Raw genomic sequence first — 20,598 nt, 5'->3', positions numbered from 1 at the left:
GGAGCTCTGTGTTTATTTTTTTTCCACTTTTCTTTTTTAGAAAGGCCTGAAAGACTATAATACAGCAGTAGGTATCCAAGGTAATACGAGGGTATGACTCCTTTAATTGAACTCATCTCTGACTCCTGGTCTTCATTGCGACATATCTGGTCCTTGGGTTTTAACTGTAAATTCCCCTACACAATATTATTTTTAGCAACATCATATGACCCCTTTAAAGGAAAATTGAGAACAAAAAAATTGTCTGTCACACATTTCTGATAATTTATAGATTTGGTAGCACACTAGTTTTGTCTGAAGTTGGAGTGCATCAGCAAAAGAAAAAACTATCCATCACATTTTATCTCTGTCACGTGAATATGGTCATAATGTCATTTGAGATATTGAAAGAACATTCGCTATAGATTTGACTATAGTTTTGCCAATATTGTAAAAGACAATGCATGAAAAGCTGCTAGAGATGTATGGATAAAAGCTATTGTTTAGTTTACTGGACCAATTCAGCAGAAGTCATACTGCTTGATCATCAGCTTTTGGCATTTGAATAACAAAAAAAGTGTGTCACTGGTTTTGTATAAAAACCACCAGCAAAGGCCATCAAAGTACAGCTGGTACAGTGAGCTGAAGCACCGAGATAAACAACACACTACCATCATGGGCAAGGTAATTTGTTTGAAAAAGTATAAGCTTAATATTTCATCGAAAGCTTTAGGTTCATATTGTATCCAGTTTGTATTTGCTTAAAGGGATCGTTCACCCAAAAATTTAAATCTGTCATCCTTTACTTAACCTCAAGTTGTTGCAAACATGTACAAGTTTCTTCTGTTGAACACAAGATATTATAAATTATGTTGGTAACTGCTGACAGTAGCCATTAACTTCCATAGTGTTTTATTACACAACATGGAAGCCAATGGATACCATTTCATTATTGTTTGGAATTTTCATTTTTGGGTAAACTTTCCATATTTAACTCTTTTAATGGCTAATAAAAAACATGATGCAATTCAGATCTAAAAGTCAATTAATATTATATATATTTTTGAAATTACCTGAATTTTCAACCCCATCAACAGATCATCTTCTATGAGGACAGGAACTTCCAGGGGCGCAGCTATGACTGCATGAGCGACTGCACTGATATCTCCTCTTACTTGAGCCGTGTTGGTTCAATCAGGGTGGAGAGCGGTTGTTTCATGGTCTATGAGCGCAACAGCTACATGGGGAACCAGTTCTTCCTGGTGAAGGGCGAGTACCATGACATGCAACGCATGATGAGCATGGGCATGATGTTCGACACTATCAGATCCTGCCGCATGATTCCTCCGGTATGACTCTCACTTTGTTTACAGTATTGTGCATATTTAGTAATGAACACAATTTTTATGATATTATACTATACTGTGCATGCATTGCTGAGAAACTGCTAAATAATGATGATATTCTAATGAATCTTCCTTTGTTTTACAGTACAGGGGTTCCTACAGAATGAGGATCTACGAGAGGGACAACTTCGGAGGACAGATGTACGAGCTGATGGATGACTGTGACAGCATCATGGACCGCTACCGTATGTCTGACTATCAGTCCTGTCATGTGATGGACGGCCACTGGCTCTTCTATGAGCAGCCCCACTACAGAGGCAGGATGGCCTACTTCAGACCCGGAGAGTACAGAAGCTTCAGAGATATGGGATACAGCAACATGAGATTCATGAGCATGAGGCGTATCACTGATATGTGTTAAACTGCTAGAATATAGAAGGAAATAAAGAGTAATTTTCAGAACTAGCTGTGGTGTCTTGTTTTATTGGCAATTTTTTTTATCAATACTTTATTTTTTCCCTAGATTTAATAGCTTTTTTTTTTACATATAAAGAACTCAGTTATTTAGACCAAAAAAGTGTAATTTAAAATAATTTGGTTTTGCATGACCCTCTCTGAGATTTAAAATTAAACAGACAATTTTTGCTTCAGTGCCTTTAGTTTAAGAGTTGATAATCGTGCCTTTAATATTTGAAACAACAGGAAGAAACGTAACAAAGATTTTTATTAGTAACAAGCACAAACTCTAAGGAGCTTTTAACACACATTAACATTTCAATATACTATATATACAAACCCGATTCCAAAAAAGTTGGGACACTGTATAAATTGTGAGTAAAAAAGGAATGGAATAATTTACAAATCTCATAAACTTATATTTTATTCACAATAGAATATAGATAACATATCAAATGTTTCATGAGAGCTACACATTCCAAAAAAGTTGGGACAGGTAGCAATAAGAGGCTGGAAAAATTAATGTGCATGTAAGGAACAGCTGGAGGACCAATTTACAACTTATAAGGTCAATTGGCAACATGATTGGGTATAAAAAGAGCCTCTCAGAGTGGCAGTGTCTCAGAAGTCAAGATGGGTACAGGATCACTAATTCCCCCAATGCTGTAGCGAAAAATAGTGGAGCAATATCAGAAAGGAGTTTCTCAGAGAAAAATTGCAAAGAGTTTGAAGTTATCATCATCTACAGTGCATAATATCATCCAAAGATTCAGAGAATCTGGAACAATCTCTGTGCCTTAGGGTCAAGGCTGGAAAACCATACTGGATGCCCGTGATCTTCGGGCCCTTAGACAGCACAGCATCACATGCAATAACGTTACCGTAATGGAAATCACAACATGGGCTCAGGAATATTTCCAGAAAACATTGTCAGTGAACACAATCCACCATGCCATTCACCATTATCGGCTAAAACTCTATTGGTCAAAAAAGAATCCATATCTAAACATGATCCAGAAACACAGGCGTTTTCTCTGGGCCAAGGCTCATTTAAAATGGACTGTGGCAAAGTGGAAAACTGTCAGACGAATCAAAATTTCTTTTTGGAAAACTGGGACCCAATGTCATCCGGACTAAAGAGGAAAAGGACAGCCCAAGTTGTTATAAGCGCACCGTTCAGAAGCCTACATCTCTGATGGTATGGGGTTGCATGAGTGCGTGTGGCATGGGCAGCTTACACATCTGGAAAGGCATCATCAATGCTGAAAGATATAGCCAAGTCAGGGACATCATTAGGCCTATTTTAGGGGGGCTGAAGCCACCCCAAAATGTCCCTAAGCCCCCCTAAATGATAATAAGAACAACAGACAATAATTCGAGAGCCTATGGAATCACCAATAATCGGAAAAAATACTTTCAAACATACTGATAAACTAACGTTAAATATAAAAATACTGTATTTAAAACAGCTAGTTCATATATAGTCGAACGCAACTGTCATGTAGCTTGTCCTGTGACAAATCTGCCGCATCTGCGCACAGAAGTTATCAGTCTAAATGTTCTGCAAAATCAGTCAACAGTGAAAATCAATAGTAGATTTAGTTTAAAGTCCAACAGTTTAACACTAATATTGTTGAATTGAACGGATGCATCTGTAGCAAGGTAAGGTATTAGCCCAGATATGATTGGTTGACGTCCTGCCAACCTGGGAACCTATCAGTGTTCCTACTCCTTCGTCATTGGTTAAAATGGTTTAAATCCAATGAACCTATCAGTGTTGGGATTGATCCTATTAAAAAGGGCATGGTTTGATTACTCAAGATGCATCATCCTGGGTACTAGATCATTGTGGAAAGTCATGGACAAAGGATAGGGTTTGTTGCATCTCCCTGTTGGTGTTGCAAGTAGGCCTTTTTCAGGTTAGTTTCCCAGTTCTGAGAAAAAGATTTGCTTTTTATAAAGGGGTTTTATTGTTGTCTTTTGTTCATCAGCATGCTAGCAGCCGTGGTCTCGTGTGGTAAGCAACCATGCGTTTTGCTACATTGGAATTCTCTCTCGGTATGTATGATGGTAGGTTGTCATGTGTTTTATGAGTGTAATGTAGGTCATCTTTGTGTTATGTTCAGCAGGTGTAACTACACCTCCAGGGGTTTCCAGTACCTTGGTTGAAGACGAATGTACATCAGTATGACTGCACTGCTGCTTTGTTTTTAGTGTTTGTTGTGTAACAGTTTAACTGTTGTGATATGAATGTCTTAGTTTATACCAGTTAATTATGTAATTTATGAGTAGGAACTTAAGGCGGGGGTTTTATACTTTCAGTGTCCACTTGGGGTAGAGTGGTGTTTGGCCAATTGTATTGCTTTCACAATTGAGTGGTTTGTGGTATGGTGTGAGGTGATAATCCAAAAGGCCCCTGCTGGTCATTTTTTTTTCTCCTCCCTGGTCATTTTGTAACTGGTAGACTTGTGTATTAGGCATGTTTTATATTGTATCCAAAAAAAAACAATGTTTGAACCATTACAGTTGTATATAAATAAATTGCAAATGTTTTATACTATCTCTGTCACCATGCTCACCCTGGCTGTTCGCCACGAACCTGTGTGCCCTTTCGTAGGGCTGTTATGTCCCGGTATATTCCGGGTGGCGTAGTTGATGTATATCCACTTTTGGTGGTTCCCCTCCCCTACCTGACCACTTCATGCCACACATCAGTCATACAGGGCTCTGGACCGCGCACCTAATGACGAGCTTGACGAACCATCACAGAAACAAGAATGAAATGCATTCTGACATAACTGTGGCATTAAACTCAGTTAGTGAGGGCTTGTAAAATATTGCACCTATATAGGCCATTCAGATTACTTGTTAAAGCGCAATGAAATACCTTATATCTGCAGACGATGTACGTTTGTGGATGGAGACTTCACCGGCTACATGCGCTAATCCTCATTTGTGTGTGAGAAATGCGGTGCTGAAGTGAAATAGCTGGGCAGTTTGATAGCTGAATTATAGGCCGACTCATAACCCGTGGGTCGGGTTGGGGCGGGTAAGGAAATTTTACTTTATTTGCGGGGAGGGCTGGGGTGGGTCAAATAATTTCATAAAAGCGGGACCTGCGGGTGGGAAAAAACCCTGACCCGCGCATCACTACTATGCACCCTCCCGCCCACACACACCGATACACACGCTAATGGTGAAAGGAAGATTGGTAAGTGTCATGAAGTGATACAGAGTTAAATTGTATGTTGTTTTTAATTACTTTCTTCCCTTTAGCTACGTTTTCTTGAGGTAAAGGAAACAGGATATTTTGGTTTGTTATGGAAAACTGTAGTCTAGCTAGAGTGAACAAACAAAATACAAGAAATAGTTAACTTAGCAAGCTAATCACAACTCTTTATTCTTTGCCAATAATATAACCTATATCTGTAATAGGCATATTCTAAAACAATATCAATCCCCATAGAATGTTGTTGTCACTAAAAACTAAATGTCATAGGGTCCCTGTTAATGCTATTACTGTTGAGCAGATGAGATGGATATTCGAAGATATTTTAGCAGAGAGAAAGAGAAGCAGCCGCAGGAGATTGGCATGCCAGTTTGATTCTGAGAGAGCCGATGTGATTGAGGTCAGTAATGGTCTATGTCTAAGGATTGTTTTGTTTCTTCTAACAATAAGCATTTGTTGGCAGGTCTAGGCACTATGCATAGCCTAAACTAAATTATTTCATTATTTTTATTATGCTAGCTTTATTCTAACTAGGGCTGAGATGATTATAATCGTGATTAATCACATTCCAAATAAAAGTTTGTATTTACATAAATGTGTGTGTACTCTCACTGTGTATAATTATATATATATATATATATATATATATATATATATATATATATATATATATACACACACATGCTTGTATGTGAGTGCAAAGATTTTGCAAATGCAAGTTACAAATACCCTGGGGGCTAAGCCTCCCCTGTCTTCCAATCCTAGTGACATCCCTGATCCAAGTTCTAGAACAACATATGCTCCCATCCAGACAACATCTCTTTCAGGGAAGACCTTGCATTTTCCAACATGACAATACCTGAAGACCAGAAACGCCATAGAAAGAAAGGCAGACTATGAGGTGTGGACAGATATCATGTACTGTTGAAACAGGAAGAAACGGCACCAATTTGTAAAGAATAATAAAGAATACAATGGACTTAATATAAACTTCATGATATAAACACTCCTACAATGGGCACAATCTGATGGGAGTTGTGGTAATGGCCAATAACAGCAGTAGAAGTAAAAGTTGCAGAAAAGTACGCTTGTACAATATAATATGATTATTGTATGAATTATTACTACTACAACATGCTCTTTGTTGACTGTTCTTCCTGATGGGCTATGTGAACCAAAATTTAAGAAACATCAATGTGACGAGTGGGGCGGGGCCGAGAGACGTGGGAACAGGAGCGAGGCCGGTGGAGTGACTGGAGATGAGCGACACCTGCGACACTCGCCGGTCTCGAGTCCCACGGAGGAGATGGAGGGATATAAAACCAGAGCGACGACAGTGACGGACGAGAGAGGACCAGGCCTGGGTTTTGATTTTTATTTGTGCGCGTCAGTCGTCCGTGAGGGGCTGATGCGCTGTTTTGTCTTTATTTTGATCATTAAAGTATCATTTGATTGTCCGCCGGTTCCCGCCTCCTTCTTCCCGAATATTACAAAGGTTTTATCATGACAATCAAATGCTGAGAAAAATTTATCTGCAGTAAGGTTCAGTCAAGGTGCTCAGACGCACAGACGTACCATTGGAAGTGTTTGAATTACAATTAAAGGCATGGCAAACTTAGTGGTTACTGTGTTTTACAAATAGTGTAGAGTAAAAACACAGTTACTGTGGTAAAATCCTGGTAAGTGTTGTGGTTATTGTGCGTTAGTAACTACAAATACCAGAGTAAAACTACGGTTAACGTGGTAAACCCATAGTAAATGGTGTGGTTATTGTGCGTTAGTAACTACAAATACCAGAGTAAAACTATGGTTAAAGTAGTAAACACATACTAAATGTTGTGGTTATTGTGTGTTAGTAACTACAAATACCAGAGTAAAACTACAGTTAATGTGGTAAACCCATAGTAAATGTTGTGGTTATTGTGCGTTAGTAACTACAAATACCAGAGTAAAACTACGGTTACTATGGTAAACCCATAGTCTATATTGTTATTTTTTGTGCCTTTTACCATGCCCATCTTGATGACCCAGTAGCCTTGCCTACTGCTACAGCCCTGAAGCAGTGCGAGACATGTTGGCACTGTTACAGCTCATTAGGCACTTGCAGGGTGGGGGAGTGGTGAATGCTTGAGCACCTGCCCCTTTTCCATTTGATACCCAAAATGCCCTTTTGTCAAGGCATGTTTTTTTTAATTAAACGCCTTTTTATGAAAGCCTGCACAATCTAACTATTAGTCCACACAATGACCTTTCACTTGACGATCTCATACGGGTCGATCACTCACGTTCAGACACCTTCAGTTATATAGCACACTACCATATGCCATCAATAACGTCCACAACTGCCAATAAGTGGAGTTCTCAGCATAGCAGTGTATTTGTTTACTCATATTATTCAGTTATTATTATTTTACAAGAATACATGAAGAGATCATGCACTGCTGCATCAAGGGGCTACGATATTTTTGTCCAATATTTTCTAATGACAATTTTATGACTGGTTTATAAAGGCTACTATGAAATCCTTTTTCCCATTTTTATAACATAATAAGGCAGGAAATATATTTTATAGTTTCTATACCAAATAATATGTCAATCAGTACTGCATTATTCATATAGTTTATTTATTACCTGAAGATAACTTGAAAAAACACACATAAACCACATATTTCGCAGTTGTGTGTTTATTGTCTTCACATTTCATCAGTATAAATGTATTACAGCAGATAGCCAGAAGCCTTTGTCCATATTAGGGATTTCCTAAGTTATACTTCTATGAGTCTGTTTTGGACTTTCTGTGCGAGAGCGCTCTCCAGCTTTGAATATGAATGAAACATGCACTGCTGTGTTTAGCGCTCTGTAATGTTCACATCGCCTCATTTTGAATATGGATAAAATGCCAAGTCATGCATAGACTATCTTGTCTCTTTGAATTTAAATCTAGATTTAAATCTAGAAACCTCTATGTCAGCGGTTCTCAATTCCAGTCCTTTGTTAACACCCCTGCTCTGCACATTTTGTATGTCTCTCTTTGTTAACACACCTGATTCAGATAATAAGCTTGTTAGAAGTGAGCTCTGACTGTGTTCCGATTGTCGAATATGGTCTGACCCAAATTGAGTGTAGATTGGAACTTGATTGGAAGAAAAATTACTGAAGTTGTAAGATAGCTAAAGAATTAAGTGCTTTGATCAGAAGTATTTTATTGTTGAATAACACATTTTCTCACATTAATACAATTTCTTTTTAATAGAAGGAATCATTGATGCGCCTTGTGCTCATGAATCTCATGCCACCCATATCTCTGAAGCTCCTGTACTCTCCAGGCCTGAAGTACCACATCCTGCCTCTGTAGTGGGGCTGCTCATACATGAGCCAGTGGCCGTCCATCACATGACAGGACTGGCAGTGAGACATGTGGTAACGATCCATGATGTTGTCACAGTCTTCCACCATCACGTACATCTGACCCATGAAGTTCTCTCTTTCATAGATCCTCATTCTGAAGGATCCCTTATGCTGCAAATATAAAACAGAAATGTAAAAGTTAAATTGCTAAATTGTTGTGAGAGCATATATGAATGAATGGGGGGGGGGGGGGGTCTCTCCTCAACCCCCACCAGTGTGCAGCATCCATCTGGATGATGCGACATTAGCCACAATGCAACGGTGCCAGTGCGCCCACTATAGACCAGCTACAGGTGGAGAGGAGAGAGTGATAGAGCCAATCAAGTTAACGGGGATTACAAGGAGGCCATGATTGACAAGGGCCACTTGATGGAATTTGGCCAGGACCCCTACTCTTTACTAGAAGAGCATTTAGCAGCCAGTTCTGTGGTAAGTCAAGTATGTATTATTCTCTTACCATAGGGATCATACGGCAAGATCTGATGCAGTCACTCATGCCAAACATAGACATGTAATCAGCATAGTCTCCCCTCCTAAAGAAATACTGATTTCCCATGTAGTTGGGACGGTCGTACATCATGAAGCAGCCACTTTCCACTTTGCAAGAGTGGCAGCGACTCAAGTAAGGAGACATGTCATCACAGTCACCCATACACTCATAAGAGCGACCCTTGAAGTTCCTTTCCTCATAGAAGACCGCCTGATGAGATTAAGGATAAGGTTACAAAGAATTTTAGGTATGCATTCTTAAGTATGCATATTGCATTTAGAGAAAGGGATGCCATTACTTACCCTGCACATGCTCATGCCTGCTGTAGTCATTTTTATTTATTTATTTTTATTATTATTATTTGATACTCTTCTGTTTACACAGCTCTGTTGTCCTGTCAGGTCTCACCCTTACTTTTATACCCGGGCGAATTGAATAAAACTATGTGCATGCTATTGAGATTGAAGACAACCTCATGACTCAGCAGATCAGTGTGGAAGCATTCAGAGTGCATTCATTATGGTCCCTTTTGGACATAACCTACAGGTCGTATACGCTTTCCACAATATTGTTTTCAGACATTTTGAAATATGCTTTTTTCAAAGTCTTTCTTTTTGTAAAAAACAATATTGATCAAATAAATCTGTTTAAATAAGGCCTGTTTATATAGCTACTGCATTTCTATTGGCTTTTAAATCTCTTGTGTGGTTAGACTTTTAATCCCTAAATAATGCTTTAAATATTAGACATAATAAACTATTAACACTAGCAAAAAATAACATTATTAAAATTCTTCTGTTTGGAGTTTATAATAGCAAAAAAAACATTAAAAAATTACAGCACAGACATTTGATGTATTTGGACTGTTTGCACACTTCATAAACACAGCTCTCAGTCAAATTCACTGATTTCCCTTTTCCCTATATTTATAATTTTAAGTTAAATGCTTCCTAGGTATGTATATATATATATATATTTTTTTTTTTTATTTCAGTAATTTTAGCAGATTTTGTGTAAGTCACACTTAATAATTAAGAATGGATGGACTAACAGAAAGAACAGTCCCAACATTTCTATTTTCTGCCATGTTTGGCCTGTAGATGTCAGTATAAATTCAAACACGAGGCAAAGAGTCAGTTAAACATTACTGACTGCACCTTTAATCAGTTTATGTGATACAATGAACAAATAAACTGAAACTGCTGCAGTTTACAGATCTGAAGTAAATAATATCTTGCCTCTGAGGTATTTAGTGTTTTATAAAATGTTATTTTATTTTATGGTTGTGTTTATCTCATGAGGCATTTTTGTGAGCATACAAACGTGACACTGTAATGACACTGAAATTAGTTTCATGACACATTTATTTATTTATTTTTATAGAGAAATGTATTCTTTAGAATGATAAAATATTTGTACCATGAGTCCATGATACGCTTCATGCTCATGAATCTCATACCACCTATATTGCTGAAACTCCTGTACTCCCCAGCCGGGAAGTACCGAATCCTGCCTCTGTAGTGTGGCTGCTCATAGAAAAGCCAGTGGCCATTCATCACATGGCAAGACTGGTAGTGAGACATGTGGTCCATGATGCTGTGACAGTAATCTGTCAGCTCGTACATCTGACCCATGAAGTTCTCCCTTTCATAGATCCTCATTCTGTAGGATCGGCTGTGTTCCCTATTGTATATGAATGCCTGACCCAGCAATACAGTGCAGTAGCCTTTTAGACGGTCAGTTGTGTTCTCCATTCTACACGTGACTAGCTCATGCTGTCCACCTCTTCCATTGGTTCCTTTTTTTCCCTAACAAGAATGTTTTCAGTATGTTTTCCTAATTAGTTTAAATTATTTTTTTTGCACAGAAAAGGCTTTGAATTTAGACATGTGGTGGACACATCCAAAATACCTAGAGCTAGGTAGTTGCTCTTGTATTTTGGGCTGTCATATTTTAATAATAAATTATGACCAAATACCAAACCTTCTCTTTGTGGTGCTTATGAAGTTTTATATTCCATTTTTTTCAAGCATTTTCAGAATTTTCAATGGACCCACCACAAAAAAAAAAAAAAATCACATCAAATAAAAAATAAAACATACACAAAACACTTAAATTGCATGCAATTATACAAATAAATGCAACATAACAATGATACAAATTAAATAAACAGTGTTGTTTACAAGGTTTCAGGTAGGTCTAACAGTAGTATTCGGGTACGGAAATTGAAGAAAGTAATCAAATGTAAAATATAACACTGCATTGATTTTACTATATAAATGAAATATGTTATATTAATATTTATTTATGTTACAAGCTTAAGTTATTTATTCAGTCAGGAGCAGAGAATAACATTTCTCACTGTCTTCCATTAAGTACACAGCAGCAGAGATGTCGCCAAGACAGCCTTTTGACGAGTGTTGGTCATGGCTTTTCTCAGCGTGCTGCAGCTTCCACTCTGTGGTCACGCTGCAACTCCTCCTGGGTGCTTCAACATTTCAGTGTCTAAAAGAGCAATTACTAAAAGAGCAATTACTAAAAGAGCTCCATGAGTGTCGTGCCGTCTTTTTAAAGATGTCTTTCGTGCGTTTCTGGATGTGGTCACTTCTTGGCTCGATCTAATGGTCATGATCACTGCATCACTTGCCTGGGCATCGAGCACGCGTAGGCAGCATTCATGGATGACCATTGCAATGTTGCGATTATGGCTCCTCTTAGTCAAATGAAGAGGAGTCCCCCTCCCCATGCCCCATTCTAGTTCCTCCGCCTAGAGGAGGACTACTTCAGCTCATGGCCAGGGTGATCTGAGGGTCACAGTGAGGGCTTCCCCGCCAAGCAAGTCTCCACGGATCCTTCACTCCTCCAGCGCATCGTACCCTCTGGTGTACCGCGGATGTGAAGCCTTGGACAGGGTCGGGGCCCAGCGCTTCATCCGGCCCACCAGCAGATGACCTGATATCGATCATTGCAGTGCCCAACAGTTCTCCGCCGCACAGAAGCAGACGGAGGCAATAAAACACATCCTGCCCTGGCGGCCTGCTGCTGTCAACACCCTGCCACCAGCTGCAGCCCCTCTGCCTGCTCATTGCCTGATCACCAGGGTGCCCTCCTGGTGCCTCCACCTCCGCTCCAGCCCAGCCTCAGCAGCAGCCTTCACACCGGCTGCGGCATGGAGCTGGCACCAGGAAAGCGGCGCTGCCCAGAGTCTCAGGATATGCGACGGCCGATGATGGTAAATGTGTATTGCTGCAGCATTCTGGATTTTCCTTTTGTCTGAAAGTGAACCTAAGTAGTTAGGTAGTTTTGGAATTTTAGCTGTAAGACTAGCCTCAGGTTTTTCCACTTCAACTTTATTTCTCCTTTTTTGCACACCACTATCAATTTTTTAAAAACATTTTGAACACCAGTATAGGCTTCCTCACATTCTTGACATGTGGAAGCATAATGCAAAGAGGCGTTTCCTGACTTAATGGCGGATGCCACAAATTGTATATAGATTATGTTTGAAGGGTGAAATTATATCAATCAGGAACATCTCCAATAATTTCTTGTTATTTTATAATTAGACACAAGACAACCACTTATATGAATTGTCAATCAAGGGCCTGTGGGGGCCCTGGGGCTTCAGCCCACGGAAGAAGGGGGCCCTTGATTGGCTGATAAAATATGCACCTTTGGGTATACGTTTCTGCAAGAGAGGTTTTACATAACTTACTGAACATTTTGCAGCAGTTTCAGAACTGCTAGTTAGAGAAATGTCCACTGATTAGCTCTAAAACACAGGTTCAATATGTAAACTCTGGCATTTTTTATTATGTATATCTACGTACTTATTTCTGTGTTTTTATTACATTGTTTCAAGTATGTATCACACGGTGGTTCAGAATTCAAACTAAACCCAACCCTAAACCTACCCTATAGTGTTAACAAATGCAAAACTGATGTAAAAACACATTTGTGGATGCAACCTTGCCATTTCAACTTCCTTACATGTAGATTTGAACAGCTTTGTCGAACCATGGTTACATGAGATTCGAACCGGAGCTCCTCGCCGCTGAAGTTCATCTCAGTACTCCGTAAGCTACAGAAAAACCTACCGCTTCTGAAAACCCATATATAAGAATCTGGATATGTGTGACGCTAACATTCAAAAGCATCAGTTTTCAAATCTTCCAGCATATTAATATTGTTTTAAAGTCATAACATGATATTGTTCATGTAATTGTGCAAAAATTACGCTTTATTAATTGAAACTCTGTAAATTTGCATGAAAAGGAATAAAAGGTGTCTGAGTTTTACTGCCTCTAGTGTTCATTTCTTTTGGAAACTGCAGTGATATGTACTTATTGGTACGTATTTCGCGTCTTGCGAAAACGTGCCCCCAGATACGTATTTGACATGAGACCAGGTAGGTTTTTGCAGACATGCATTGTGTATTGTGTATCTGTTGCACATACAATATTATGATACTATATTGATACCATATTAATGATACTACCATATATAAAATACAGTGGCAGTACTACAGTACTGTGCAAATTTTAGCAATAATGATAATTTAGACAGTTTTATGTTGTAGAGAAATTAATTTATTGAAAGATTTGAACACTAGTACCAGGAGTCCATTATACGCCTCATGCTCATGAATCTCATGCCACCCATATTGCTGAAGCTCCTGTACTCTCCAGGCCTGAAGTACCACATCCTGCCTCTGTAGTGGGGCTGCTCATAGAAGAGCCAGTGGCCTTCCATCACATGACAGGACTGGCATTGAGACATGCGATAACGGTCCATGATGCTGTCACAATCATCCATCATCTCGTACATTTGACCCATGAAGTTCTCCCTCTCGTAGATCCTCATTCTGTAGGATCCCCTGTACTGTAGTGGAAGAAATGTCAGTTATGCTTAAATTATTCAGGAAGAATAATTATCACATGTAAGCATATCTTCAGCAGCACTCTAGGTCTGTCTCTCACAGATCATCATTCTGAAAATATCTGTTTCTTTTCAAGTTGAAAGATTTCTAAGCAAATGCTTACGAATAAATTTAGGACCTTTTTCTATTGTCAATTAATAAATATGTCAGCAGGTTCATAGAGCTTACCATAGGGATCATACGGCAGGACCTGATGCAGTTGCTCATTCCAAACATAGACATGTAATCAGCATATTCACCCCTCTTAAAGAAATACTGATTTCCCATGTAGTTGGGTTGATCATACATCATCCAGCATCCACTGTGCACTCTGCAAGAGTGACAGCGGCTCATGTAGGAGGAGAAATCGGCACAATCGCTCATACAGTCATAAGAGCGACCCTGGAAGTTCCTGTCCTCATAAAAGGTGACCTGAAAATTCAGTTAATTTCTTAGTTGTTTTAAGTAAGAAATACCACATTAAAGTATAGCTGTAAATAAATTGAAAAAATTAAGGTAAACTGTATGGAATAGGTACTGGAACAAGGTTTACCTTCATGGTTGCGCTGGTTAATCCTTAGTAGTTCCACAAATGAGAAGCTGAAGCTGAAGCTGATTCTGCTTGTTGACCAACTGCTGTCACCCCTACCTTTATACTAGTACAAGACTAAAGAATACACAGCCTCTATTGTTAGTCAATTCCTGACAGTGCAATTGGAACAGAGGCCATTATAGTTAAAGCATAGTATGTAGATTTTTGTCATCTCACAGTTTTAGGAATCTAGAATTTCTTACGTTTTTATTTGCTAAATGAAAGAACTAGAATGTAGAACGGAAAGGAAAAACCTAACTAAAAGTCGATCAATTTATTTTCTTGTTTCAGAGTTTTCTTTCTTTCATTCTTTATTTTTTTTTGTTTGATCTTAATGGTACTCTTTTCAATGCTTATGGGAATCTATCTTCTGATTGCCCACCTTTAGTTGAAGCAGTGCAACACAAGACTTGGACCATGACTGATCCATTTTTGTCCAACTGTAATTTCATTGGAGACCTTTTCATTTCTTTTGAGACCCATTTTATTATGTGCCTTTTGGATTAATTCTTGTAGTCCTTGTATACATTTGAGGATTTTGTTATATTATTTTTGTGTCTGTTGCAGGTTCTTATACTAATAATTTCTAGAGGTGTTGTATTATTATTATAATTATAATTATTATGATTAATTTTAATTTTTTTATTTATTTTTTATAGCAGTTATTGCCTCTTGTAGCCATCTGTAAAATTTTCTTGCTGGTTATTTATCCTCTAGCAAGTATTTCTCTTAAATTGATAAAAAAAAACTTTGCCCAGTGGTTAACTTCATTTTCTGCACACCATGCACACACACTCTACATTAAAGAACAAGAGCTGATGCACTGAAAAAGCTATCAAACATGTAAGCTGGAGTTGTTCTATAGCAGTCTCCATAGCGATACTGTCACGTAAAAGAACACAAAATCCAATTGCAAGTAAAACAGTTTATTTGCCACAACGCAAACAGCAGGGAACAAGAAAATAGAGCAGGTGAGCTGGTGAATCGGTGAGCTGGAGAGCTGTCTCTGTAACACGGAGACTATGAGGCACTGACCCGAACCAACCCAGAGAATTCTCCTAGGAACAGGCGTGGAAGCACACTGAGCTATCTCCTTGGCAGAGCGCAAGAAGAGTGATCTGAGGACAGAGAGCAAGACCAGCATCGACAAACACAAACAACGATCTGACAACATGCAGTAACAACCACAAGACAGATAAAGACAGGACAGAACCAGCATCAGGTGCAGCCATGCTGATTAGCTCATCAGCCCAATGATTGCCGGAGCAATGCTGAATGAACAATCAGACAGAAACGAGAAAACAGACATGCAGAATGAACACACAGATCTATGAACCGTGACAGTACCCCTCCTCCTAGGAGCGCCTCCTGGCGCTTCCAGAGGAACCTACCTGGCGATTGTAATCATCAATTAGCGAATGATCCAATATGTCCCTAGCGGGAACCCAACTCCTCTCCTCCGGACCGTAACCCTCCCAGTCCACCAAGTACTGAAATCCGCGTCCCCTCCGCCTCGAGTCCAGAATACGCCATACCGAATAAGTGAGTTCCCCATCTACGAGTCGCGGTGGTGGGGGAACTGGGACAGGCGGATTAATGGGGGCACGAAAAATGGGCTTTAATTTGGAGACATGGAAGACGGCATGAATTCTCCTGTACGCAGGAGGAAGTTTGAGGCGGACTGCCACTGGACTAATAATCTTGGTGACAGTAAACGGGCCGATAAATTTGGGAGCAAGCTTCTTACAGACGGAACGGAGAGGAATATCTTTAGATGAAAGCCACACTTTTTGACCAACAACGTAGACGGGTGGCTCAGACCGGTGGCGATCGGCCTGGGCCTTGGTGCGCACCCCACCTGGAGGATGGCTTCTCTAGCCCTCCTCCAGGTGCGGTGGCACCTCTGGAAAAAGGCGTGAGCAGAGGGGACCGCGACTTCGGATTCCATACTCTGAAAGATAGGTGGCTGGTAACCTATGCTACACTGAAACGGAGATAGGCCCGTGGATGACACTGGTAAAGAATTGTGTGCGTACTCCACCCATGAGAGTTGCTGACTCCAAGAGGATGGGTTTTGAGACACCAAACACCGCAATATCCGTTCCAAATCTTGGTTGGCCCTCTCCGTCTGACCATTACTCTGGGGATGAAACCCAGAAGAAAGACTAACAGTCGCCCCTAACAAACGACAAAATTCTTTCCAAAATTTGGAAACAAACTGAGGCCCCCTGTCAGAGACCACGTCTGCCGGGAGGCCATGAATATGAAAGACGTGATCAATGACAGCAACCGCTGTTTCTCTGGCTGAGGGTAATTTGGGCAGAGGAACAAAATGAGTTGCCTTCGAGAACCGGTCCACCACGGTCAAAACTACCGTGTTACCCTGCGATGGCGGGAGTCCCGAAACAAAATCTAGCGAAATGTGGGACCAGGGTCTCGAAGGAACCGACAGCGGCTGAAGGAATCCAGCAGGGGGTTGATTGGAAACCTTAGAAGTGGCACAGACAGAGCAAGCCAAAACAAAATGACGTATATCCCGGGCCATAGAGTGCCACCAGAACCGCTGTTTGACAAGAAATACTGTACGATTTACCCCTGGATGACAAGCTACTTTGGAACAATGGCCCCAACGGATGACCTCGGACCGTAATTCTTCTGGCACAAATAAACTACTCGGTGGGCATCCAGGCGGAGGCGTTACCCCTTCTAAGGCCTTACGGACCTTCGACTCGATCTCCCAAGTCATACCAAATACCACGATGTCATGTGGCACTATAGACTCGGGAGACAACGGGCGTTCAGATTTATCAAAAATACGGGACAAGGCATCAGGTTTAACGTTCTTAGAACCTGGACGATAAGAAATTGAAAAACGAAAACGACTGAAAAATAAGGCCCACCGAGCTTGCCTAGAATTTAACCTTTTAGCAGAACTGATGTATTCAAGGTTCTTATGGTCAGTCCAGACTATAAAGGGTTCCTCCGAACCCTCCAACCAATGTCGCCATTCTTCCAAAGCGAGCTTAACTGCCAGCAACTCTCTATTACCAATGTCATAATTACATTCGGCAGGAGAAAAACGATGAGAATAATATGCGCAAGGGTGAACCTTACCATCCGTGGAAGAACGCTGGGAAAGAACCGCACCAGCCCCGACCTCTGACACATCGACCTCCACCACGAACTGACGGAAGGGGTCAGGGGCCACCAGAATGGGAGCTGAAACAAAGCAACTCTTTAATTTGCAGAACGTAGCTTCCGCCATGCTAGACCACCTGAACGTCATCTTGGCGGAGGTCAAGGCAGTCAAAGGGGCGGCTAGCTGGCTGTAATTGCGAATAAAACGGCGGTAAAAATTGGCAAAGCCCAGAAACCTCTGCAGGGCCTTGCGGGAATCTGGGGTTGGCCAATCTACCACAGCCTGGACTTTGTTGGGATCCATGCGTAATCCCTCGGATGATATGATGTACCCTAGAAAAGAAACAGATTGTGCGTGAAAAATGCATTTCTCCGCCTTGACAAAAAGCCCATTCTCTAGCAGCCTCTGAAGCACTACCCTGACGTGCTGAACATGTTCCTGGAGAGAATGAGAAAATATCAAAATGTCATCCAGGTAGACATATATGAACTGATCAACCATGTCTCTCAGCACATCATTGACTAGTGCCTGGAAGACCGCGGGAGCATTAGAGAGCCCAAATGGCATAACAAGATACTCAAAATGCCCCCTGGAGGTATTAAAAGCGGTCTTCCATTCATCCCCATTTCTTATGCGAACCAAATGATAGGCATTGCGAAGATCCAATTTTGTGAAAAAGGAAGCACCCTGCAGACTCTCGAAGGCTGAGGACATCAACGGCAAAGGGTAGGTATTCTTTACCGTGATACTATTCAACCCTCGATAGTCGATACAAGGACGCAGGGAACCATCTTTCTTTTCCACAAAAAAAAATCCTGCACCTGAAGGAGAAGAAGAAGGACGGATGATCTTGGCTGCAAGAGAATCAGAAATATATTTCTCCATGGCCTCCCTCTCCGGTACGGAAAGTGAGTATAACCTGCCTTTAGGCGGAGAAGTACCTGACAATAAATCTATTGCACAATCATAAGGACGATGCGGAGGAAGAGAAGCAGCCCGGGACTTACTGAACACTCCCTTCAGGTCAAGATACTCCGCGGGCACGTTTAACAGATCCACATGTTCATCCTGCAACACAGAACAAGACACAGAAGAGCAAGCGGACAACAAACATGATTCATGACAATATTCACTCCAGGATGAGACTGTGCTTAGTTGCCAGTTTATATTGAGGTTGTGTAACACTAGCCAGGGGTGACCCAAAACCACAGGAGCCAAAGGGGAATCAGTCAAATAAAAAGAAATGGTCTCAGTGTGGTTGCCCGAAGTGATAAGACTCACTGACTCAGTGGCATGAGTGATGGGTGGAAGCGACTGACCACAGAGGGCACTGACTGAGATAGGTGGACTAAGTGGAACTGCACGAATACCCAGCTTAGACGCTGTCCCACAATCCAAAAAATTACCCTCTGCGCCAGAATCCACCAGTGCTTTACAAGAGAAAATGTCCCGGCCCCTCCGTATTTGAACCGAGAGCAGAGTTACCGGGGAGGAGGACTTCTGAGTGGTGACTCCGCCCGTCAGTAGCCTCCTTACTGACGAGCTCTGGTTTTTACCGGGCACTGTGCAGCGATGTGACCTGCGGCACCACAGTATAGGCATAGCCCCAGGTTCCTACGCCTGTCCTTCTCCTCTCGAGAAAGGTGAGCCCTGCCCACCTGCATGGGTTCTGGATCAAAGCGGTGATCAGTTGTCTTCTCCGCCATGGCTGCAAACTGGTCACGCTGATGTAGTCTGGTGTCCACTTGGATGGCCAGATCGATCAATCCGTCGAGTGAAGTGGGTAATTCCAGGGTGTAAATCTCCTTAATGATCCGGTCGGCCAATCCATGCCTAAACATGTCCCACTGCGCTTCTTGGTTCCAGTTGCATTCTGCCGCCAATGTTCGAAACTCAATAGAATAATCCGTAACTGACCGATCTCCTTGGCGTAACTCCGCCAATTCCCTTGCCGCCTCCCTACCAGATGCAGCCCGATCAAAAACCTTCCTGAGCTCCTCAGAAAACAATTGGAATGAAGAACAGCAAGTGTGTCCTTGTTCCCACACCGTTGTTCCCCAGAGAGCCGCTCGTCCAGAAAGCAGAGTTATGATAAAAGCCACTTTGGACTCCTCTGTAGGAAAAGACGAAGGCTGGAGAGCAATGTGAAGAGAGCAAGTGGTCAAAAATGAACGACATAACAGGGGCTCACCGGAATAAACAGTTGGAGGCGGTAGACGAGGCTCAATGTGTCGGTTGGTGATATCCACAGGTGGAAACGTCGGAGGATTAAGCGCAGTGGGTTGTTGGGCAGATTCAGGTTTTAACTGTCTGACCTGAGTGGTGAGATCAGAGACCTGCGTGACGAGTGCCTGCACTGCACGACCAGTAGCCATGATTTGCTCCTCTTGCTGTGCAAAACGACTATTGCTACTGGTAAGAATGTCTCTCAGCTCTGCCATACTTGCTGGATCCATCTTGGTCAGATCGTTCCGTCACGTAAAAGAACACAAAATCCAATTGCAAGTAAAACAGTTTATTTGCCACAACGCAAACAGCAGGGAACAAGAAAATAGAGCAGGTGAGCTGGTGAACAGGTGAGCTGGTGAATCGGTGAGCTGGAGAGCTGTCTCTGTAACACGGAGACTATGAGGCACTGACCCGAACCAACCCAGAGAATCCTCCTAGGAACAGGCGTGGAAGCACACTGAGCTATCTCCTTGGCAGAGCGCAAGAAGAGTGATCTGAGGACAGAGAGCAAGACCAGCATCGACAAACACAAACAACGATCTGACAACATGCAGTAACAACCACAAGACAGATAAAGACAGGACAGAACCAGCATCAGGTGCAGCCATGCTGATTAGCTCATCAGCCCAATGATTGCCGGAGCAATGCTGAATGAACAATCAGACAGAAACGAGAAAACAGACATGCAGAATGAACACACAGATCTATGAACCGTGACAGATACATTCTGCTGAAATATTAGTGTAATGCAGCCAGTCTGTTTTCTTTCACACATTTACTCTGTTTGCTGTGACTAAATCTGCAAGCAAACC

The 20,598-nt window shown here is 41.3% G+C and overlaps 3 protein-coding genes across 3 annotated transcripts; 1 reads left to right on the top strand and 2 right to left on the bottom strand.

Moving 5' to 3' along the window:
* The first annotated feature begins 583 nt into the window (after nucleotides 1–583).
* On the top strand, nucleotides 584–1,790 carry LOC132095233 (gamma-crystallin M1). The gene is made up of 3 exons (XM_059500055.1): nucleotides 584–663; nucleotides 1,077–1,328; nucleotides 1,471–1,790. The coding sequence occupies exons 1-3, from the start codon at nucleotides 655–657 to the stop codon at nucleotides 1,744–1,746; spliced, it is 537 nt and encodes a 178-aa protein (XP_059356038.1). The 5' UTR covers nucleotides 584–654; the 3' UTR covers nucleotides 1,747–1,790.
* A 6,403-nt stretch (nucleotides 1,791–8,193) lies between these two features.
* Nucleotides 8,194–9,335, bottom strand: LOC132095230 (gamma-crystallin M2-like). The gene is made up of 3 exons (XM_059500052.1): nucleotides 9,211–9,335; nucleotides 8,876–9,118; nucleotides 8,194–8,529 (listed from the first exon to the last, which is right to left on the bottom strand). Exons 1-3 carry the CDS (start codon nucleotides 9,238–9,240, stop codon nucleotides 8,257–8,259), a joined length of 546 nt encoding a protein of 181 aa, XP_059356035.1. The 5' UTR covers nucleotides 9,241–9,335; the 3' UTR covers nucleotides 8,194–8,256.
* A 4,139-nt stretch (nucleotides 9,336–13,474) lies between these two features.
* On the bottom strand, nucleotides 13,475–14,467 carry LOC132095231 (gamma-crystallin M2-like). Its single transcript, XM_059500053.1, has 3 exons — nucleotides 14,380–14,467; nucleotides 14,016–14,258; nucleotides 13,475–13,789 (listed from the first exon to the last, which is right to left on the bottom strand). The coding sequence occupies exons 1-3, from the start codon at nucleotides 14,383–14,385 to the stop codon at nucleotides 13,517–13,519; spliced, it is 522 nt and encodes a 173-aa protein (XP_059356036.1). The 5' UTR covers nucleotides 14,386–14,467; the 3' UTR covers nucleotides 13,475–13,516.
* Nucleotides 14,468–20,598: the final 6,131 nt, after the last annotated feature.

Source organism: Carassius carassius, chromosome 19, assembly GCF_963082965.1.
Source record: "Carassius carassius chromosome 19, fCarCar2.1, whole genome shotgun sequence".
NCBI classification, from domain to species: Eukaryota; Metazoa; Chordata; class Actinopteri; order Cypriniformes; family Cyprinidae; genus Carassius; species Carassius carassius.
The sequence above is the reverse complement of the archived record's forward strand: the minus strand, read 5'-3'. Positions and strand labels throughout refer to the sequence as shown.

Excerpts from the sequence above, each read along its gene's own strand:
- LOC132095233 (XM_059500055.1), top strand. Across the intron at positions 1,329-1,470 it reads CCTGCCGCATGATTCCTCCG|TACAGGGGTTCCTACAGAAT; the intron begins GTATGACTCTCA and ends TTTGTTTTACAG.
- LOC132095231 (XM_059500053.1), bottom strand. Across the intron at positions 13,790-14,015 it reads CCTGCCGTATGATCCCTATG|TACAGGGGATCCTACAGAAT; the intron begins GTAAGCTCTATG and ends CTTCCACTACAG.
- LOC132095230 (XM_059500052.1), bottom strand. The coding sequence starts at position 9,240 with ATGACTACAGCAGGCATGAGCATGTGCAGG. Across the intron at positions 9,119-9,210 it reads CAGGCATGAGCATGTGCAGG|GCGGTCTTCTATGAGGAAAG; the intron begins GTAAGTAATGGC and ends TAATCTCATCAG. Across the intron at positions 8,530-8,875 it reads CTTGCCGTATGATCCCTATG|CATAAGGGATCCTTCAGAAT; the intron begins GTAAGAGAATAA and ends TTATATTTGCAG.